This window comes from Haplochromis burtoni, unplaced genomic scaffold (genome assembly GCF_018398535.1).
Source record: "Haplochromis burtoni strain Fernald_Lab_line unplaced genomic scaffold, NCSU_Asbu1 Contig_207, whole genome shotgun sequence".
Classification (NCBI taxonomy): domain Eukaryota; kingdom Metazoa; phylum Chordata; class Actinopteri; order Cichliformes; family Cichlidae; genus Haplochromis; species Haplochromis burtoni.
In genome coordinates, this window is record NW_024582568.1 from 487,649 (window position 1) to 505,865 (window position 18,217).

At 42.6% G+C, this 18,217-nt stretch overlaps 2 protein-coding genes across 3 annotated transcripts in view; one reads left to right on the top strand and one right to left on the bottom strand.

Annotated features, from left to right (window-relative positions):
* The window catches only part of macrod2 (mono-ADP ribosylhydrolase 2), a gene marked incomplete at its 3' end in the record, with an annotated part of 378,266 nt that overhangs the window by 289,683 nt on the left and 70,366 nt on the right, over positions 1 to 18,217 (bottom strand). The window lies entirely within an intron of this gene.
* flrt3 (fibronectin leucine rich transmembrane 3) lies at positions 7,635 to 17,781 on the top strand. 2 transcript variants are annotated; one of them, XM_005936327.3, is made up of 3 exons: positions 7,635 to 7,929; positions 12,920 to 13,640; positions 14,618 to 17,781. In XM_005936327.3, exon 3 carries the CDS (start codon positions 14,660 to 14,662, stop codon positions 16,610 to 16,612), a length of 1,953 nt encoding a protein of 650 aa, XP_005936389.1. In that variant the 5' UTR covers positions 7,635 to 7,929; positions 12,920 to 13,640; positions 14,618 to 14,659; the 3' UTR covers positions 16,613 to 17,781. The 2 variants fall into 2 exon arrangements, with proteins under 2 accessions (XP_005936389.1, XP_042082256.1); XM_042226322.1 differs by having other exon boundaries at positions 12,920 to 17,781.

The window sequence follows — 18,217 nt, forward strand, 5'->3', positions numbered from 1 at the left end:
GTGTGTGTGGTTTGGTGTGTGTGTGTGTGTGTGTGTGTGTGTGTGTGTTTGTGTGTGTGCGCGCGCTTCTCTGCGAGTTACTGAGAGAATGTGTTTTCAGTTGCCAGCGTTTGTTTGAACAGCGCCCTGATGAAAGCCTGACAAACACGAGGGAATGTCAGTGGACAGCTAAAGTCAACACACAGACTTTACCAGGGACCCTTGTGAGAGGGGCCACGTCCTCTGACACAACACCGGACTGTCTCTATGCCTCTCCTCTCCCACAGCCTCTCCAAGCAAGACAAGACAGAGATACTTAACAGAGGAACAACTATGCTGTCTGATAAAATATAGACATGTAAAAAGAGTGTGAATCGTGATTTAGAGAGTGACAGAGATGAAAAGAAACCCATGAAGAAATACGACAAGGGTGGCAGGATGTTGAGGCTAAATCAAATAAAACATATCCCTTTCTACAATCCGTGCTTTGCTGGTGTGAAAAAAAAATGTGATAATCTCCCTTCCACTTTAAGTGGACTAACTGATGCAGACAAAATATTCAAGGCAAGCTCCACATACTTGCTTTGAATATATTGTTGAGATTACAGCCTCGTATTTTTGGTCTGGTAATGTACTGTGAAGGCCAGGAAGGGCAAACGGTAAAGCAGGCTGGGCAAACATCTAGCCCTATTCAAGTCAGAGCTAAAGCTTCACTTTTTTTCCCCTTGGTCCATTTTTGTGTGGGAAGCTAGCGGAGCAAGCCTGAGTCCCTATTGACTCAATGTGCTGAGACGTTTTCCCTTTTACCATTGCTAAAGTAGGCATGAGCACTAATCCTAAGGGGTTAAATGGACCCTCCTCTGGGATTGCCCTTTCCTGGGAGAGCCGGGGGCGGCTGCTGCTGTGATGCACACTGAACTTTAATGGATTTTGGCAGAAATTTGGCTTAACTTTTACGAACTGTGCAAAAGAATTACAGTTATTAGTGCGACACTGAAACAGCGCGTGAAACAATTCATGTTGGATTTGTATCCGCTTATATTCAAGGCTTCCCAAGGCAGATACTCAGGTGACAAGCAAGAGTTAGAGGAATGCCGCTTATCATGGTAATGAAATTTTAATGATCACAGGCAGGAAAAAATGGGTCACTGGTGAAGCAGAAAGGAAAGTTGTAGTTAAAAACATAAAAAGTAAAGAAGATTCAATGCAAAATAATTCAACTGGGCTACATTATGAGAGCATAGCTGAAGCGCTGGAGGAGAGAAAAAATGCAGAATCTGTGTTGCACATCAGAAGCTGCAACAGAGAGAATATAACAAATACCTTTGTTGGTTGCATTTTTTTAATATTATTACAGTATACGAAATAATATGGAAGACTAGAGATGAAAAAAAAACATAAGTTTAGATGATCATAGCAAAAAGGATCATAAACTACAAATTACACCCAGAGAGCGATGGATGCCTAAATAGGAAACGCTAGCATTTTCAATATTCAACAGTGACCTTTACAAAGAAAAGAGTGTGTTTTTGAGAGCCTCTTGCAATGTTATGCAGAAACGTAATGCAGTCAGCTACGATTCAATCAAGAGAAAGACTGTTCGCCAATAACACCCACTAGAGAAAGGGACCATTTCCATTTCAAATCGCAGCCATTCTCACACCAACACTGAGACAGCATCAGCGCCTGCCAAAGTCTGGCAGCTCCTGCCCCCAGTGTTTATTCCTATGGCTGTGTATAAATTCACGTCTCTGTTATTGCCTGTGTGATTGATGTTGGGTATAATGACACCGCTTCTATTTACCCAACACACCTACCCATCTCTTCTATCCACGATTTGCTTGGTTGACTTCCTCTGACTTTTACTGGTTGTCTTTGATGGGTCAGCTGTAAGGAGTTCTTACCTGCCTGAGAAATGTCACAGCTTTGTCTTTACTGTTCGTTTGTGAGACTGGAACGCAGAGGGTTATATTACAAGAGGAAAAGCACAGTTTCTGTGCACAATGCCTTTACCGCAGCATATACAGCAAATCTTTGTTTACTTTTGTCTCTGTTAGTACAGACTTGCACACTTCTAAGTCTAAAGAACACAAACAGTCAAGTTTTTACTAAATGACACCCAGAAGCACAGAAGTCTATACATTCATAGTTTCTACATCAGTGAGTCAGTACTTTATGTTGTGCTGTGCAACACTTTCCAATTAAATGGGAGGCAAACCCTCCTGGTATACTTTTCTCTTTAAAACTTTCTGATTTTTAATTAACTAGATTAACTTACCTGACTGTATTTAATATTGAAAGAAAATGCATACCTCGCTGTAAGTTCACCCTGAACTTTAACTCAATGCACATGTACACGAGAAGCATATTACCATGCAAGATCAAGGTTCTCATTCCCCCCACAGAGAAATCCACCAACACTTCATCCCCGTCACCACTAATACAATACACAGCTAATATACACTTCTTTTTGGTGAAGGTTAACCTCAGGAACACCCCAGCAACAGAAAAGCATAAAAAGGGTCTACTCCAGTTACTCCCGGTTTAAATATAACGTGTCATTCACAACTCCACCACAAGCACCTTACACTCTTGCGCTAATAGGTAGGTGGCTACTCGACGTCTATTTCTTTCAGGAAAGTCAGAAATGTCCCCTCTTCTCAACCATTCCTTTTCTTCCCCTCATCACTGCTTTCTATGGAGCTTCCTTTGATGTGGCTCCTGGCTGTAGAGGAATAAGATACCTGATATGCAAGCCACTCGAGACGAGAGCTGTAGCACTGGTGTCAGACGCTGAGGCATAGACGCGACCTTTTTGTTGGAGTGGTTGGAGGTGTTACCCAAAAACACCTTCAAGTGGCGTTTAATGTCAGTCAAGCAGCCCCAGTAAAGTGGAGTGAAGTAAAGTGAAAACCCTTTGTAGAAAATATCAACATAAATCTACCCAGCTTTGACAGAAAACCTCATCAGTGCTGAATTATTTCATTGTAGACAATCATGCAGAATCAGTGAAGTAGATAATGTAAATGTGTTTTGAGTAGATGACTTAAAAGTATCCCATCCCATCATATCCCATCTGAGAGCACTATTGTGCTCAGCAGTGGAAAAACCCAAATAGAAATGATTTATTTTTTTAAAAAAAGGTAATTTTTGATATGACTCCAGAGAGTAAACAGAGTGATCCAGATCACACACTAAGCAAACTAAGCCAGTGTTTGGCATAGATAAGTGAAGAGTTTGATCTCAATGGTGGCAGCTCTGTGTGACAAGAGTTCCCCTCTGTATTCTTACACCCCTCCCACCCCCCACTCACACTTTACCCAAAATGCTGTTCCCATAGAGCCACACTTCCTGTTTGTGATCCAATCAACAGGGCCATTACAGACTGTGAGGTGCTGTATAATCTATCTTATCTTATCTTATCTAGAACAGAAAAGACTTGTTTCTCTAGATAACATTAACTCACAGTTCCTCTTCTTCTTCTTATAGCTTTAAACCCCGAGTGACCCTTTCATAAGCCATCCAAAGTCCAAGGTACTAAATTCACCCATATACTGAAAAATTGCATTGCTCAGTTAAAGCATTGGGAAACTGCATGTTTGTCTTTGAGGCCCTGTCTGTGCCTCCACAAACAAAGATGCCGAGAATGGGGTAATGACACGTTTATGGCAGAAAAAGGAAAACAGTTACAAAGCAAAAGAAAAAGGTTTCAATTAGCTGCACTGGAGATGTATGCTGAGCTGCGAAAACACTGTATGGTAATTCTACCTTTTATCTCCTTTATTGTGCTGATTAGTGCGGTGGGGGGAGAGTGCTCTATCTAATCTGATCACAGAGCATTGTGTTTGGGGTCATTAACCTATGGGAGGTCCTATGGTTGACAAGTCACCTCCTAGCCCTTCCCCCTTTTACCTTCTTCATGCAACTCGTTCATCCCCGAGTTCCTCTGTGTCTGCAGAAAACACAACAGCAACCACAAAAACAGCCAAAGAAAACAAAAGATGAGAGGAAAAACAGCCGATGGGGCTATTTGCATGCCTTGTCATTCTTTCACAAACACAAGGCCCAGATGACTACTGACCGAGGCCACTGGCTTTGCATGAGCAGCAGGATGTCAGTCTCTTTAGTCTAGCTGCTGTTGGCTCTTTTTTCCACCCCTCTGACCTTCATCCCAGTACCAAGAGATTAAGGGGTTAGGCTAACCTTTGACATGTGGGATCTGCATCAGAAAAGACCAGCATCTTACTGTACGGTAGCAAAACATGCCTGTTGCAAAGCGACGTTTCATGTCACTGGAATCTGCATATGCATACAGATCCCACAAGCTCCATCAGTCAAAGCTTCCTCTTCATAACCGTTTTGGGCAATGCTAATAATCTTTACAATTACATGTATACAAACCAGCACTAATGAAACCTAACGTATGTCTGCTCTAACCGATTCAATAATATTATATTTTAACCCACAAAGTCTCTTTTTTATGTCTGTCACAAATGACATACTCTAACCGAACCAATAGCGCCTCTCATCCACAAATCGTAGGTAAGTCGTTGTGATACTGTGAAAGGCTGCCTGTCAGAATGACAAAGTGCAGATAAAAAAAACCCACAGCAAAGATCGCTGCAGATTGCCTGTAGAGGATGAATATGCAAATAAAGCAAGCGGTAAATGAAAAACAAAGTGGGGGTTTTGGCAGCAGCTTTTTACGTGTTCCCCTTAATTTGGCATCATTTAAGAACACAAAGTCTATCGATACTGAATTCAGGTCAGAGCACAGAAGGAGACATGGGGGAAAAAACCCAAATAAATAAAAATCAGTCTTCCTTTTCCAATGCGAGCCCCTGAGCAGTTTCGAGGACTATTGTACACATAAGCTTTTCTGTGAATGCTAAGCTTAAGTGACAAATAAATGGAAAGTTGAGGGAGTTAAAACAACAACAACAACATAATAATGATATCTATAGCACCGAGCTTACATAGCACCAATCAGACTGGGTCCATGTGTTCTGGAAGACAGTCAGAAAAATAGGACACCTAAGCTTGCCAACTGCAAACCCAATCCATTGACCACAGCATGAGCACAAAAGTAAATCAATTACCTGGTCGAACGCCTGTCGTGAGCGACAAAAACTGTTCTCAGGACAGTCAAATAAAAGAACAAGACCAAGTGCACTTTATCACCTGTTAGTTGCTATCAGACCCCAAAAGGCACTTTAGCTAGCATTCCCAAAAATTAAGAGGCAAAACAAAGTGTGTTTTCTAAACAGAGTGAAACTAGCCAGACAGACTGAAGCACGTCCTTGGGAAACCACAGCACATATCCTCTTGAACAAAAAGATGAACAAGGCAACAGATTTTTCCCCTGGTTCTGAGATAACTGAAACCCAACACCATCACCCTCCAGTGGGACTCTTTGTACATCTAAGAGAAGGTCTATCAACAGCTGCTGACAGATGTGTCTGCAGTCAGTTTAGGAGAGGAAGCCACACTGAGGTCAGGCTCGGGTTTTGCGGCTCTGCCCATCAAGGAGGAAGACACGGATCAGCCCGTGATGTCCGCGACTGACCTTTTCTCACCTCGCAGTCCTCGTCACCACACCTGAACTAATAAAAGATAGCTACTTTTGTTAATAAAGCAGCCAAAAAAAAGAAGAGAGCCTCAGTAGGACCTTCTTTACACAACAGAAATTGCATTTCATACAGATTTGCCTCCAAGTGAACAATATACAGACAGACAGTTTATACTTGTCTAGAGATCCCTTTGTGTTTCAAACAAAAGTGAGAGCCACTCCAGCTGGAAAGCAAACAAATCTGAAAAACACCACTGGAGGTCTAAGTAGTTTTGGCAGATGCTCCAGGCTTAAGTGTCTGTTCAATCAGCCACTCCAGTTAAGATGGCAATCATGGTTTAACTGTGTGCTGATGTGTTGAGGCTGGAGTTGGATCATGTTCTATCCTGGCAAAATAACTGGGCATGAAATGTCAGCAGTGGTCAGACACTTAGTCGTTGTGGTTGTAGCACTCCCTATCCTAACGAGGCCGTAACAATTACTAGGAGTAGAGGTCCTCATTGGCTCATGAACAGACGATGGGAGACCAAATAACAAAAGCAGAGATGGCGTTTTAAACGGTATAATAATTGACTTTTGCTCTTGATTGTATGCTAGGAATCTAAATCCATTAACGGCATTTTTCTAGGCATGCATACTTTGTAATTTTCTGCAACCGGCCTCAGTCTGCACAGTGTCAGTTTAATTCCTTTCAGCTGTTGTAAGAGCGTGCTATTATTGAGCCTCTACGTTACTTTACTGCTTTTCTTTCTCTTTGCCTTTTCTTTAAACTGTCATTAATTATTACAGGGCAACTGCTCTCTCTTATGACAAACAGAATGCATGATAAATTTTATGCTTGATATTTTAGTCTCCTCAGAACAAGCGAATAACACCTCTCTAACAAACCTGTTTGTTTACTGAAAATGGATGCAGACCCTCCAGGCACTCAGAGCTGAATAGTATAATAGGCTTGAGGTAATTAACAAAAAGTGGTATTGGCAAGAGTGAATGACACGCAAGAGAGGAGTCTCCACATTGCACCGACAGCTGTATACATCACGCAGATCTGATTATTGACCCAATGCCACTGACAGGAAGCTGATATTCAGCGGCAGATGAACAGAGCTGCTCCACTGCAGCTCAATGCGCCCGGCTGTGGTGTCTGCCATGTCAGTTCGCCAGAGGGGGAAACACTGGAGATGACGCAGGGCAGGACAGAGTGTTGGTTGGGTCAACTCTTCTGTACAGTCCTTTGACTAACAGGATGAGTCACTGATGCTCGGGGCCCAGAAGGAAGCAAACCAACTGTTTGGCCTCGTTTAACTATGAAACCGAACAGGGTTAAAGAGAAGGCACGAGCGGCAAGAAACAGTTCAGGTATCTCTGAGCAACCGACACCTCATTCATGTATAAACACACAGACACACTCTTACAGATCCTCTATTAGTGCTTAGCCACACAAACAGAGTCAACCACATATTAGGAATTAGCAACACGGCCCTAAATTCTTGTGATGAATTATTCTGGCTCACTGCGACAACATCATCCAATATTCATTACCTGTCAACTTTTTATTTTAAAGATATAATCCTACTCTTGTTGCATGAAGCAGGTCATGCATTTGAAATGCTGGATTTCTTTACTTTAGAAAAGAAGAAAAAGAAACTGAAAAATGATGACATCTGACATCCGACCCACACTGATCATCAACTATCCTGGCACATCTGAAACGAACACCCAATGATAATAACAGCTGCCGATATCTCTTCCTTAAGCAAACCACTGCCGGCAAAGTGCTTAGGGCGTATCTCATTTCCACCAGCATGCACACACATACTGTACATCTCCAGTTTTTTTCCCCACCTCTTTGTCTTTTGATGCCAGCCAGCATCGCTTTCCAACCAGTGACTACTCGCTCATCTTAAGTGCACACATCTAACGAGGATGTGAGTGGCTTTCCCCTTTCCTCCACTCCCTCTAGTGTATCCAAACAACACTGCATCGTGCATCTCCAAAAGAGAGAGAGAGAGGGAGAGAGAGAGGGAGAGAGAGACCCCGCCTCCATATGACATCAGTGCTCTATTGAAGCAAAGCTAGAGGCAAACACAACTCCACATTTGTATTGAGATCTATCCGTGCACCTATGTCCTCGCACAGCCAGCAGATTGTGTATGCGTGTGATGGGGTCACCAGTAAACATAGCAGTGGCGCTTCTGATAAACTCCGAATAGCTCTAGCCTTGTGAGGGAGTGTGGACTTTTTTTTTAATTATATATTTTTTTTTATTTGTATTTTTCGGGATCTGAATTTAAGCGTGGATTGGATTATTATTTTTCACGCTGTGAAGCTAAATATAAGAGGATACCTGTTACTTTCCATTTTTGGTTGATTAAGTTGAGGTAAGTGCGGAGTTGCTTTTTTTTGTTTTGGGTTTTTATTTTTTGATGGTACAGTCCTGTTGGGAATGCATCCTTTTCATCTTTTTTGGATCTTCTTTCTGGCAGAAGGAATTGAAAGTAATGCGGAATCCTCAGGAGTTGCTTGTATCTAATTAGTTGCCCTCTTTCCCTCCTTATTTCTAACACTCGGCTCAGGCGAGAGATACTGCGTTTCTTAGAGGTGATTGTCTCAGGGCGATCTTTATTTAAAAAAATCTCAAGTGCACTTTCTTTTCTTCTAAAATATCCAAATTAGGCACCCATACGCGCGCGCACGCACACACTGAGCGTAGACACTCTTCCCAGGTTGGCAGATAGAAATCAGACAGAAATCATTCTTCTCTTCGTCTCAACCCCCCCTCTTGGTGCCAACAACTTGCTGCTATCGGGTACTGCGTCCCTCTATTTTTTCCAGCGCGTGTCTCTGAGAGCAAACACCCGGTCTGCTTCTCCTGTCTGTTTCTGCCTCAGTGTCGCAGCGCGAGAAGACACCCCGGCGTGCTGCTGGAATTGCAGCGCAGATCCCGCGGATTTAGACACGGAGAGGCAGCTGAAAAAAAACACAAGAAAAAAAACAACTCCACTGAAAGCGTCTGCACAATCACAGTCTAGACGACTTGGATCGGACCCGCTACTATTGATGCAACCTACTAGGGAGTGAAATTTTTAGGCTGCTGTGCAACTGTAAACTCAACCCCAGGTTTGGATGCCCCATCGCCACCCTCCTCTGCTACTAAAATAATAACAATAATAATCATAGGCAGTGAGAGCTTTTCCCTGCTGCACGGGCGTAGTCAAAAAAAAGTAGAAGCCCTTTAAATGCACAAAGTTAAATCCACTTAAGTTTCATCAATTCGCTTATAATCAGCAGCTCACTCAAAGCACATTATGTTACATTAACGAGTATTTAAAAGAAACGTGTGGCATTTCGCTGCAGCTGCAGCTCTCTGCGACTCCGTGACAGCCGTGTTATTAAAGCATCAAGAAATAAAAGCGCCTTTACAGTCAACGATAGCTTCACTCGATCAGTCTGTCACGTTAACGAAAAGCCATGTTCGTCTCTGTGCATGCAAACTGATCACCATCCCAGCAATACAATAAAAGTGGACGCCTTCTTAGCAGCAGCACCAGGACAAGAACAGTGGTTAATCCAATTTAACACAGCTTTTTATCTTCGTGAGACGATAAGGTCATCCAGGCTTTGAACAACATATGTGTATACGTGTATGTGTGTGTAGGCTGGAGCCTAATTTCCGCACATCACCGGCAGTGGATCCAAACTTGACCCGACTTGTCATGCAATGCAAATAGTAGCTCATTGTTTTTCGGTGTGTTTGACAGACAGTAAAAATAAATAGCCTTTAAAACGTGGCAGACTTGTGAGAACAGAGCCAATTGTCTTCACTGATAGCTGCCCGAGGCAAAAGTCCCCAGTCAGTTGTTGTCAGAGGGAATTCGACAACTAACCAGGTCACCATGATTGAAAAAAAATCAAAGCATTAAAAAAAAAGTGAAATTGGTTTGGGGGTGGGGAAAGGGGGAGGGGGGTGTCTTTCATTACCACCAAGGCATATTTCTGATTCACCACCGTGCTCTGAGAAGGCCTAATCCACTTCTTTTCATAATGTATCTATCCACTCGGCAGCATCTTTTATGATCAATCCTAAACTGCAAGAGACACATCATTTCATACTGGTTACTGAAAGTAAAAGCGTAAACAGGGCTTCAAGGCCTAAATGCTGCAGGGGGGGGGAAACTTAGCCATATGACTCAGAACAAGCTGTAGTAGGGCCAGTAGGGAGGCTGAACAAATCCCCCCTATTTTGGGTGGTTGTCTGGCCTGTGCCGAGATAGGCTCCTGGAGCTTAACATGAATATTCTGCGTTTGCTTGTCGCATACAGACACACACACACACAGATTCGCACACATTTTTATCTTGCAGTGCCTACCACCCCCATGTGGAGAAAAACAATTGCCGCTGCTACAGATCTTTCCTTTCAGGCTATTACAAAAGAGGGACCCCCGTCTGTCCCGGGCCTATATATGCTCTTAATGGTCCAGCAAAAGTATCATCTGTTCAGCCCATCTAAAGACAACACCAGGAGGCCACATACCAAATCCGTTAAACGAAGAGATTTCTACCCATTTTCTATTTGGCTGAAACGTGTTCTGTGTCCCTGTGCATTCAGATGTGACCATGAATGTTCTGTTGTGTCTCAGCGGCACACAGTAGGCCGCTGCCAGGTGTCTTGACATACAATCTCCTAAATTGTTAATCAATGCTTCGTGCAAGCGTTCCCACTGACAAAATCTCACCTCTGTTAAAAGCAGGGAAAACTATTCATTTTGCTTTAAAATCAGCTTAAAGGGGTCCGTTTATTTTGATAGAGCCCCAAACAATCTTTGTCCACCTTGACTGTTTCCTTAAGTGCTATCGCTGTGCCAGCTGATGTTGCAGGCACACAGCTTAGAGAGCGAATCTGAGCAAAACATAGCCCACAATGACTGTACTGTGCAATCTATCATAATTCTAAATTATGAATTAGAATGAAAGATCAACAGCAGATACAAACAACAATGATTTCCCAATGGAAGGCTCTACCGTGGTTTCAAAATTAATTTCAGGGCTTATGAATAATTTAGCAGCCAGCCATTACTACTTCTTGAGCTTCACCCCCACCAATGCAGCCCATGTAATATTATTCTGTATTTTACTGAACTAAAAGTCATTATAATCTGCAATACTTTTGACAGGCATGAAATTGTTCCTATATGAATTTTTTTCTACCAAAGCCTTTCTTGTGCAGTGTATGCCTACAGGGCACAGAGTCTTGGGCTCTGTTATTGCAGCTTAATGTGCATTTATGCGTGTTCAGCTCACAATGGCTATCGGTGTCCAGCTTTGTGCGAGCCTCCCACGCTCTTCACTGAAAGGTAACTTGCTGTACACCAACATGCAATTTTACTAGGATGCTCAATTTAACTTTGCCAGTTCGGATTAAATGAAGCAGAATCCACTCTGACTGCTGGAGAAATCCCTTGTCCTGCCAGCGGAGCTTATTAGAACGATGGAGAAAGACATCCATCACTAAAAACGTTGAACCCACCGTTTATTGCTCTCAGAATGATTGTGTGCACGGGAAACAAAGCACTGCGTGCGCGCAACTGCATGCATTTGGCTGGGCGTGCATTTGTAAATGGGAACACAGGAGGTTTGCATAATGCACTGTTTTAAGTTAAGGCATTTCGTAAATTGTCTGAATAAAAGTTCCAAAAACCTTAGACCCCCGCCCCCCTTTGTGAGGCTACACGGTCCACATGCTTGCCTTGTAGCGAACAATGGAGAGGGGGCCACTCTCCTGAAATCTGAAGAGCATGGAAAAAAATTGGGGTTGGGTGGGGGTGGTGGGGGAGACCATCAAGCATCTAGGCCTGACTGTTTTTCTTGTAAAATAAGCATGATGTGCTATGTTCAAAGCACACTTCTGATAAATCACACACATGATATAACAGAGCACACCGAGGCCGACAGATTATTCTACCACATGTTCTTAATGAATACCCACATCTCATCATCTCCTATACTGGACACTGAGCTACATTCTATTATGCTAGGGTTTTTCTGGCTAAAGAAAGGAAATGTTGTGCCATATCATTTTTGTGACAATCACCCTTTCTCAAACCCCAAAAGTCTATTATTTTGCAGTACAGCTCTTCCTTCGGCAGAAACGTAGAGGCACGTTTTTTTCTTTTACCTAATGCCAACATTTCCAGTATTCAAATCAAGACGGCACACATTTAGGGAAAGGAGAACTTTTAGGTGAAAGAGGCTATTTAAAATTGAAATAGCCTGACTAAGTGCTGCACATAAAGTTCATTCCACCAGACAGACAGCACATATTCCTCTATCATCCCACCATTTTCTAAAGAACTCCATTACTAAATGTAATCTTTTTTTTCCCCCTCATCAGACTCCTTTAGTCTACAAGTTAGTAGAGGTCACATCTGGTGCTTTTTTTTCTCTTCCCCAGACTCTAATCTACTACTAATGTAATACTGGACCGAGCACCCGTGTTTAGATGGAACAGAAGGAAGGGGGGCGTTATTATGAGACAGCATCTCAGGAGTTGTAATCGAGTTACAAGCCTCTCAATTCCCTAATCTTCTCCTTGTCATGGGTTACAACTGTTAAATGGCTGGGCCTCTTGTTCCTAATTTACCTTTACATGTTTTACAGCATAGAGGCAGCAAACAGGTCACATGGATGCTTAGGACACAAAGCTATTGTGTTGTAAAAGGGAACCATAACATTTTCCTTGGCAAAGGAAATTCTATTTTTACGAACAGAAGGAGCGTTCACAGAATGTAAAGAGAGGATGGGGTGGAGGTAAGAGGTCACAGAGAGGTGCTGGGATTGACAGGGATGGACGCACCAGACATCCTCTTCTTAGGAAATTCGAACAGCCTTCATTTGTCATGAAAGCTTTTTAACAATGTGAGTAATTCAGCAGGCGCCGACTGGATCGTTTCTTCTTCCACCTCTAATATCTGGACTTTCTAAACCGTTTTTTTTAGTTTAGTTTTTTTTAAATCACAGGATCTGCTCTATTTTTTAAAACACGTACTGAAGTAAGGAAGGAGCTCCACCCGTAGCCATTGTTGAGCTGTGGGGTTTGAATCAGTGCTGGCTTTTTATCCACGGACGTTCTTGTAGCGGGATAGAAAAGAAATGTGGTCTGTTGGAGTGGCTCACTGTAAAAGGTCAACAGGCGTATTTTTAGTATTGCATTAGAGGGTTCTTCTAAATACAAAGTCACAATATAAGGCCGGGCAGAAGCCATGATCAAACATCTCTAAATGCAATTAAATTTTTTTGCAATTTTACAAGGTGAAGTCAATGAAACCTGATCATTTAAAAACTGAATGCATTGCTCTTTGGTTATTTTTCAGAGCATCATCCCAGGTGTGAGGAGTGCACAGCATGACTCAAGCTGCAGATACGTGAGAGAGGCTGTGCCCAGAAGGATAAGCAACTTGCCTTGTTTCTCTCCTTAGTGGAGAGGAGAACACTGGTTATCTGCTTCAGGAAAAAGGACCAGAGCCCTGGATTAATGTGTATACAGGCTCAACAAGGGAGCAGAGGATTCTGGGTTACCTGAAGACTTGGAGTACACAAGTGAACAGGCCTGGATTGAGCCTGTGGCAGAGGGGATTGGCATGGCTCAGACCAGCTTTGTGTGAACTCATCATGCCTGCCGGCCGTGATTGCAGACAGGAGCCTTTGCAAAAGTCCGCCACGTACAACAAACGGATAACAATACAACACCCCAAAAATCTAATTTGCGGTTATGGCTGTTAAGCTTGACAGCTGCAGCAATCGTTAGGATTTTCAATATTACCTGAGAGTACATGCTTTGTCAGTGGCAGGGGATGCTTTTTGTACAGGCTTATCTGCCATGGTAAATTCATTGAAAGCATGAGCCTCTGACCACACAGAGGAGGTCATCGTCCAAACAAGGATCAGCTCAGCAAACACTGACCAGGTCAGGATATCACAAGAAACCCCTTGGACAAACTTTTTCCTTTGAGAAAGGATAAGAGCAAATTCAAGAGGAAATCTTGATTGGATTTTTAGGTGGCTGGAAAGGATTTACCACATCGTATAAATCAGGTATGACAAATACAGAAGGCTTTGCTTCTTTCCACTTCACTCACCAGATCAGCATTTTCTAATTAGATGTACAGGAAGAGAGGTCATGGCAGGAATGCATAATGAAAGAAATAATTCAGTAGTACCTAAAGTAAAGGGCAACGTACACATAGCTGACAAAAAAAGAGACAGATACTTTCTGCTTTTGCCATTTTGTTGATGTCAAGGCTGTTTGTCTCAAGTCCACAACCCTTAAATATAATATATATATTTACTATAATAATGTAACAGTCGCTGTCTTTTTTTTTTTAGCATTTTTAACATGCCATACACACTTACAGCAAAAATCATTAACACACTGCTGTGCAAAATTCTTGTGACTTTAGAAAACCTTATTTGAAAAATAACTTCTTAAATCTAAACTTTTAATATGTTAAACATTTACAATCAAGCCTTATTCAAGAGACTAAGGGCATTGGTATTAATCTGTCAGCATTTAAGGTATGCCAGGTTCACGACAGTTCATTGAGACAGCCTGCCTTTTTTCACCCCTGTGATCTGTGGCAATGAGAGAGAGGCTTCAGATTGAGAAATGTGTAAAGCTTGGGAATGCATTACATTTCAGAAGTCGTGGGGAAAAAGTCGATGCACTCAGTTTTAATTCACAGAGGTGCAAAGGTGCAACATTTTTTATTTAAGACAAAGCATCATTTAACTATTTGGAATGCAGGGTAGTAAAGATGTAAAGTTACACAAAGATTAGAATATTTATGTAATGAGTATATTGTGAAACAAAAGATACATTTTCCCTGTGTGATAATCCTGATAAACAAATCATATAAATTAAAAATTAGGGATACAAATGATTCTTTCAGCACATATTTAATTGAGCCAGTGCTGCAGGCAGCTTTTCAAACACCCAGCAATTCTGAAAACAGGAATTTGGCTGCGCTTTCAAGGCATTGTGCATTAAATGTACACTTGTGTATTCTCCCCAGGGGCTCTTGAGTGATTAGACTGCCAGGCAACACACCCTCAAGATGGTGCGTCAGTGCAAGTCCTTCGTCCTCTTCCTCATCAGGATCGGGCTGCTGCTGGGTCTTGCTAACCCCTTGGTGACCTCTGCCTCATGTCCCTTAAGTTGCCGCTGCGATGGGACCTTTATCTACTGTAATGACCGTGGCCTGACTTCCATCCCTACTGGTATACCCCAGGACGCTACAGTGCTGTTTCTGCAAAACAATCGCATTAAGAGTTCGGGCATTCCCTCAGAGCTTCGAAGGCTCATAAAGGTGGAGAAGATCTACCTGTACGGCAATAATCTGGATGAGTTTCCTACTAACCTTCCCCTTGGGCTAAAAGAGCTCCACCTTCAGGAGAACAACATTCGGATGATTACCCATGCCTCTTTAGCTCAAATTCCCTACATCGAAGAACTGCACCTGGATGATAACTCTGTATCAGCAGTCAGCATAGAGGAGGGGGCCTTCAGGGACAGTAATCATCTCCGGCTGCTTTTTCTTTCCAGAAACCACCTTAGCACCATCCCTTCAGGCCTGCCTATGAGCATTGAGGAGCTACGCTTTGACGACAACCGCATCTCCACCATCTCAGAGCAATCGCTGCAAGATCTCATCAACCTGAAGCGACTAATCCTGGATGGTAACCTGCTCAACAACCGTGGGATTGGTGAGATGGCTTTCATCAACCTGATCAACTTGACTGAGCTTTCGCTGGTGAGGAATTCCCTCACTATGCCGCCAGCCAATCTGCCAGGCACCTGTTTGGAGAAGCTGCAGCTACAAGAAAATCATATTAATCGGGTTCCACCTGGGGCTTTTGCCTTCCTTAGACAGCTGTATCGCCTGGACCTTTCTCTTAACAACCTGAGCAGCCTCCCACAGGGCGTATTTGAAGATCTGGACAATCTCACACAGCTCCTGCTGCGCAACAACCCCTGGCAATGCACCTGCAAGATGAAATGGGTGCGTGACTGGTTGCGGTCATTGCCATCTAAGGTGAACGTACGGGGTTTCATGTGCCAGGGTCCTGATAAGGTCAAAGGGATGGCAATTAAAGACCTAACTACAGATATGTTTGACTGCACAGATTCAGAGCTCTTCTCCACATACGAGACGAGCACAGTCTCCAACACTCTACGCCCATCACAGCCCCAGTGGCCTGTGTTTGTGACTAGGAGGCCTATAATAAAAGGGCCTGACATCAGTAAAAATTACCACAGCACTACCACCTCTTCAGGCAGAAAGATCATCACCATCAGTGTGAAGTCAAGTGGTGCAGATACCATACACATATCATGGAGGGTGTCGCAACCCATGACTGCCCTGCGGCTCAGCTGGCTAAAGCTGGGGCACAGCCCTGCCTTTGGCTCTATTACTGAAACCATCGTGCAGGGGGAGAGAACAGAGTATCTGCTCACGGCGCTGGAGCCAGAGTCTTCCTATAGAATATGCATGGTTCCCATGGAGACCAGCAACAGTTACCTGTCTGACGAGACCCCCGTTTGCATCGAGACAGAGACTGGCTCTCACAAGTCATACCACCCGACTACAACTTTAAACAGAGAACAGGAGAAGGAGCCTTACAAAAATTCCAGTCTGCCTTTGGCTGCTATCATTGGAGGGGCTGTGGCTCTTTTGGCAATAATCATGTTGGCGCTGGTGTGTTGGTATGTCCATAGGAATGGTTCACTTTTTTCCAGGAACTGCACCTATAACAAAGGCCGTCGGAGAAAGGATGACTATGCTGAGGCTGGCACTAAAAAGGACAACTCCATCCTAGAAATACGAGAAACTTCTTTTCAGATGATACCTATAAATCACCTGCCTGTGTCCAAGGAGGAATTTGTGATACACACAATTTTCCCACCTAATGGCCTGAGTTTATACAAAAGTCCACATAATGACAACAGTATTAACAACAGGAGCTACAGAGACAGTGGAATACCAGATTCAGACCATTCCCATTCATGATATTGCATACGGACATTCATGAGGTGTGCTTGACTCAAACAGAGTGGCAAGACTTTTACAAAACACTGGATCTATAAGACTAAGGAAGCAATGTTCTGTACATTTGCCATATAATTTATATTTAAGGACATTTTATGGAGATGGAGAACGTTCCAGTTGCGGGCCATCACTGAACCATCAGTGGGTATGGTAACCAACTGCAATTCTATATTTTAGGGATTTGTAGTAATTTGTACTGTATTTCCTTTGCTTAAGGTTATCGACCAACAAAAGAAACTCTGTGTTCTACTAAGATATGATGACTTGTCAACTGTGAAAGTGGGTTTTCATTGCTGTGTTGAACAATCAGACTTTAGAAAACCTTGTAGTATAAGCACAGGTCATTCTTTTAACTTTGTGGCTGTCAGAAAAACAAAAAGGCAAAAAAATGACATGACGTAAACTAAGGCACAGCTGATCAACTAATATACAAAGCAGGCATGTTGCCATCTAAAACAATGAGCAGTCAGTAGCTGTCTCCATTTATTATGGACCAAGAATCTTACTCCAGTATTCACCAGGTGTGGAGTACGGAAACTAAAGATGAGGTGTCATGCTTTTTTTTTCTCTTTGTTCGGTGTGTTATTTTGTTCTGTTTGCAGGAAGAAGAAATACAGCAAAGCAACCCAAGCAGGGTTAAAATGTCTCTGATAGGATTGTAGGCCACAGCACAGGGCAGATAAAGCACACTGACCTAAAGGAGCCCTCTGCTCCTCGAAACAAGTAGACAGGACAGGCCGACACAGAGGACCCCCACTATCTCTATTTGTACAAGCCAACAATGGCTAAATGACAATGGCGGCATTCTTCAGTACCGTGTACCATACGTCATTGTAGTCATCAGGCCAAAAACACAAAACATGCTGGCTTTTATTAGAATTACACCGTGTCAGCAGCTCTTTCTTGTTATGAGTATTATTTTGTAGTATTTTTTTCTTTCAAATGAACACACTTATGTTGCCACAATTTGAAGTCAACTGTTATTTACAATTGAAAACCAAAGTGCATTGTATGCCCTTTGGCCAGTCTTGTATGTGCCTTGATCCAATGCTTATTGTATTTAGCTTTTTAAGAAACCAGTGACTTTTTTTCATACACACTTGAATATGAAAAATATTGGTCATATTACAGAATAAAAGTGAAAAAAATATCATTGCTCCTCCTTACCTACTTCTTAAGTACAACAAACACCATTTAAGAATAATATTTCTTTTATTCTGTTTAATTATTACCATCGCACAAGGTGTTGATGAAATTTCTGATTTATTTTTTGCACTCAAGAGAGCTCAATCTAAGTGCAGTTAGGTAACAAAGAAGGCTACGCGGGACCTGTTTTATTGATTTATGTCTCAAATTACAGAGTAGGCACAAAATCTGAAAAATGCTTTATGGATGAAAAACATGCTGTATTTTTTATCTTTCATCAAGATCACTACTCTGAGGCTCTCGCTCACAGCCGCATCTCCCCTTCAGAGACATGCTGAGCCCTTAAACAGAAACTCGGATAGTATTCTTGAAATCACTTTTCCACTCCACGGGCAGTGTACAGAGCAACATCTGCTTGAG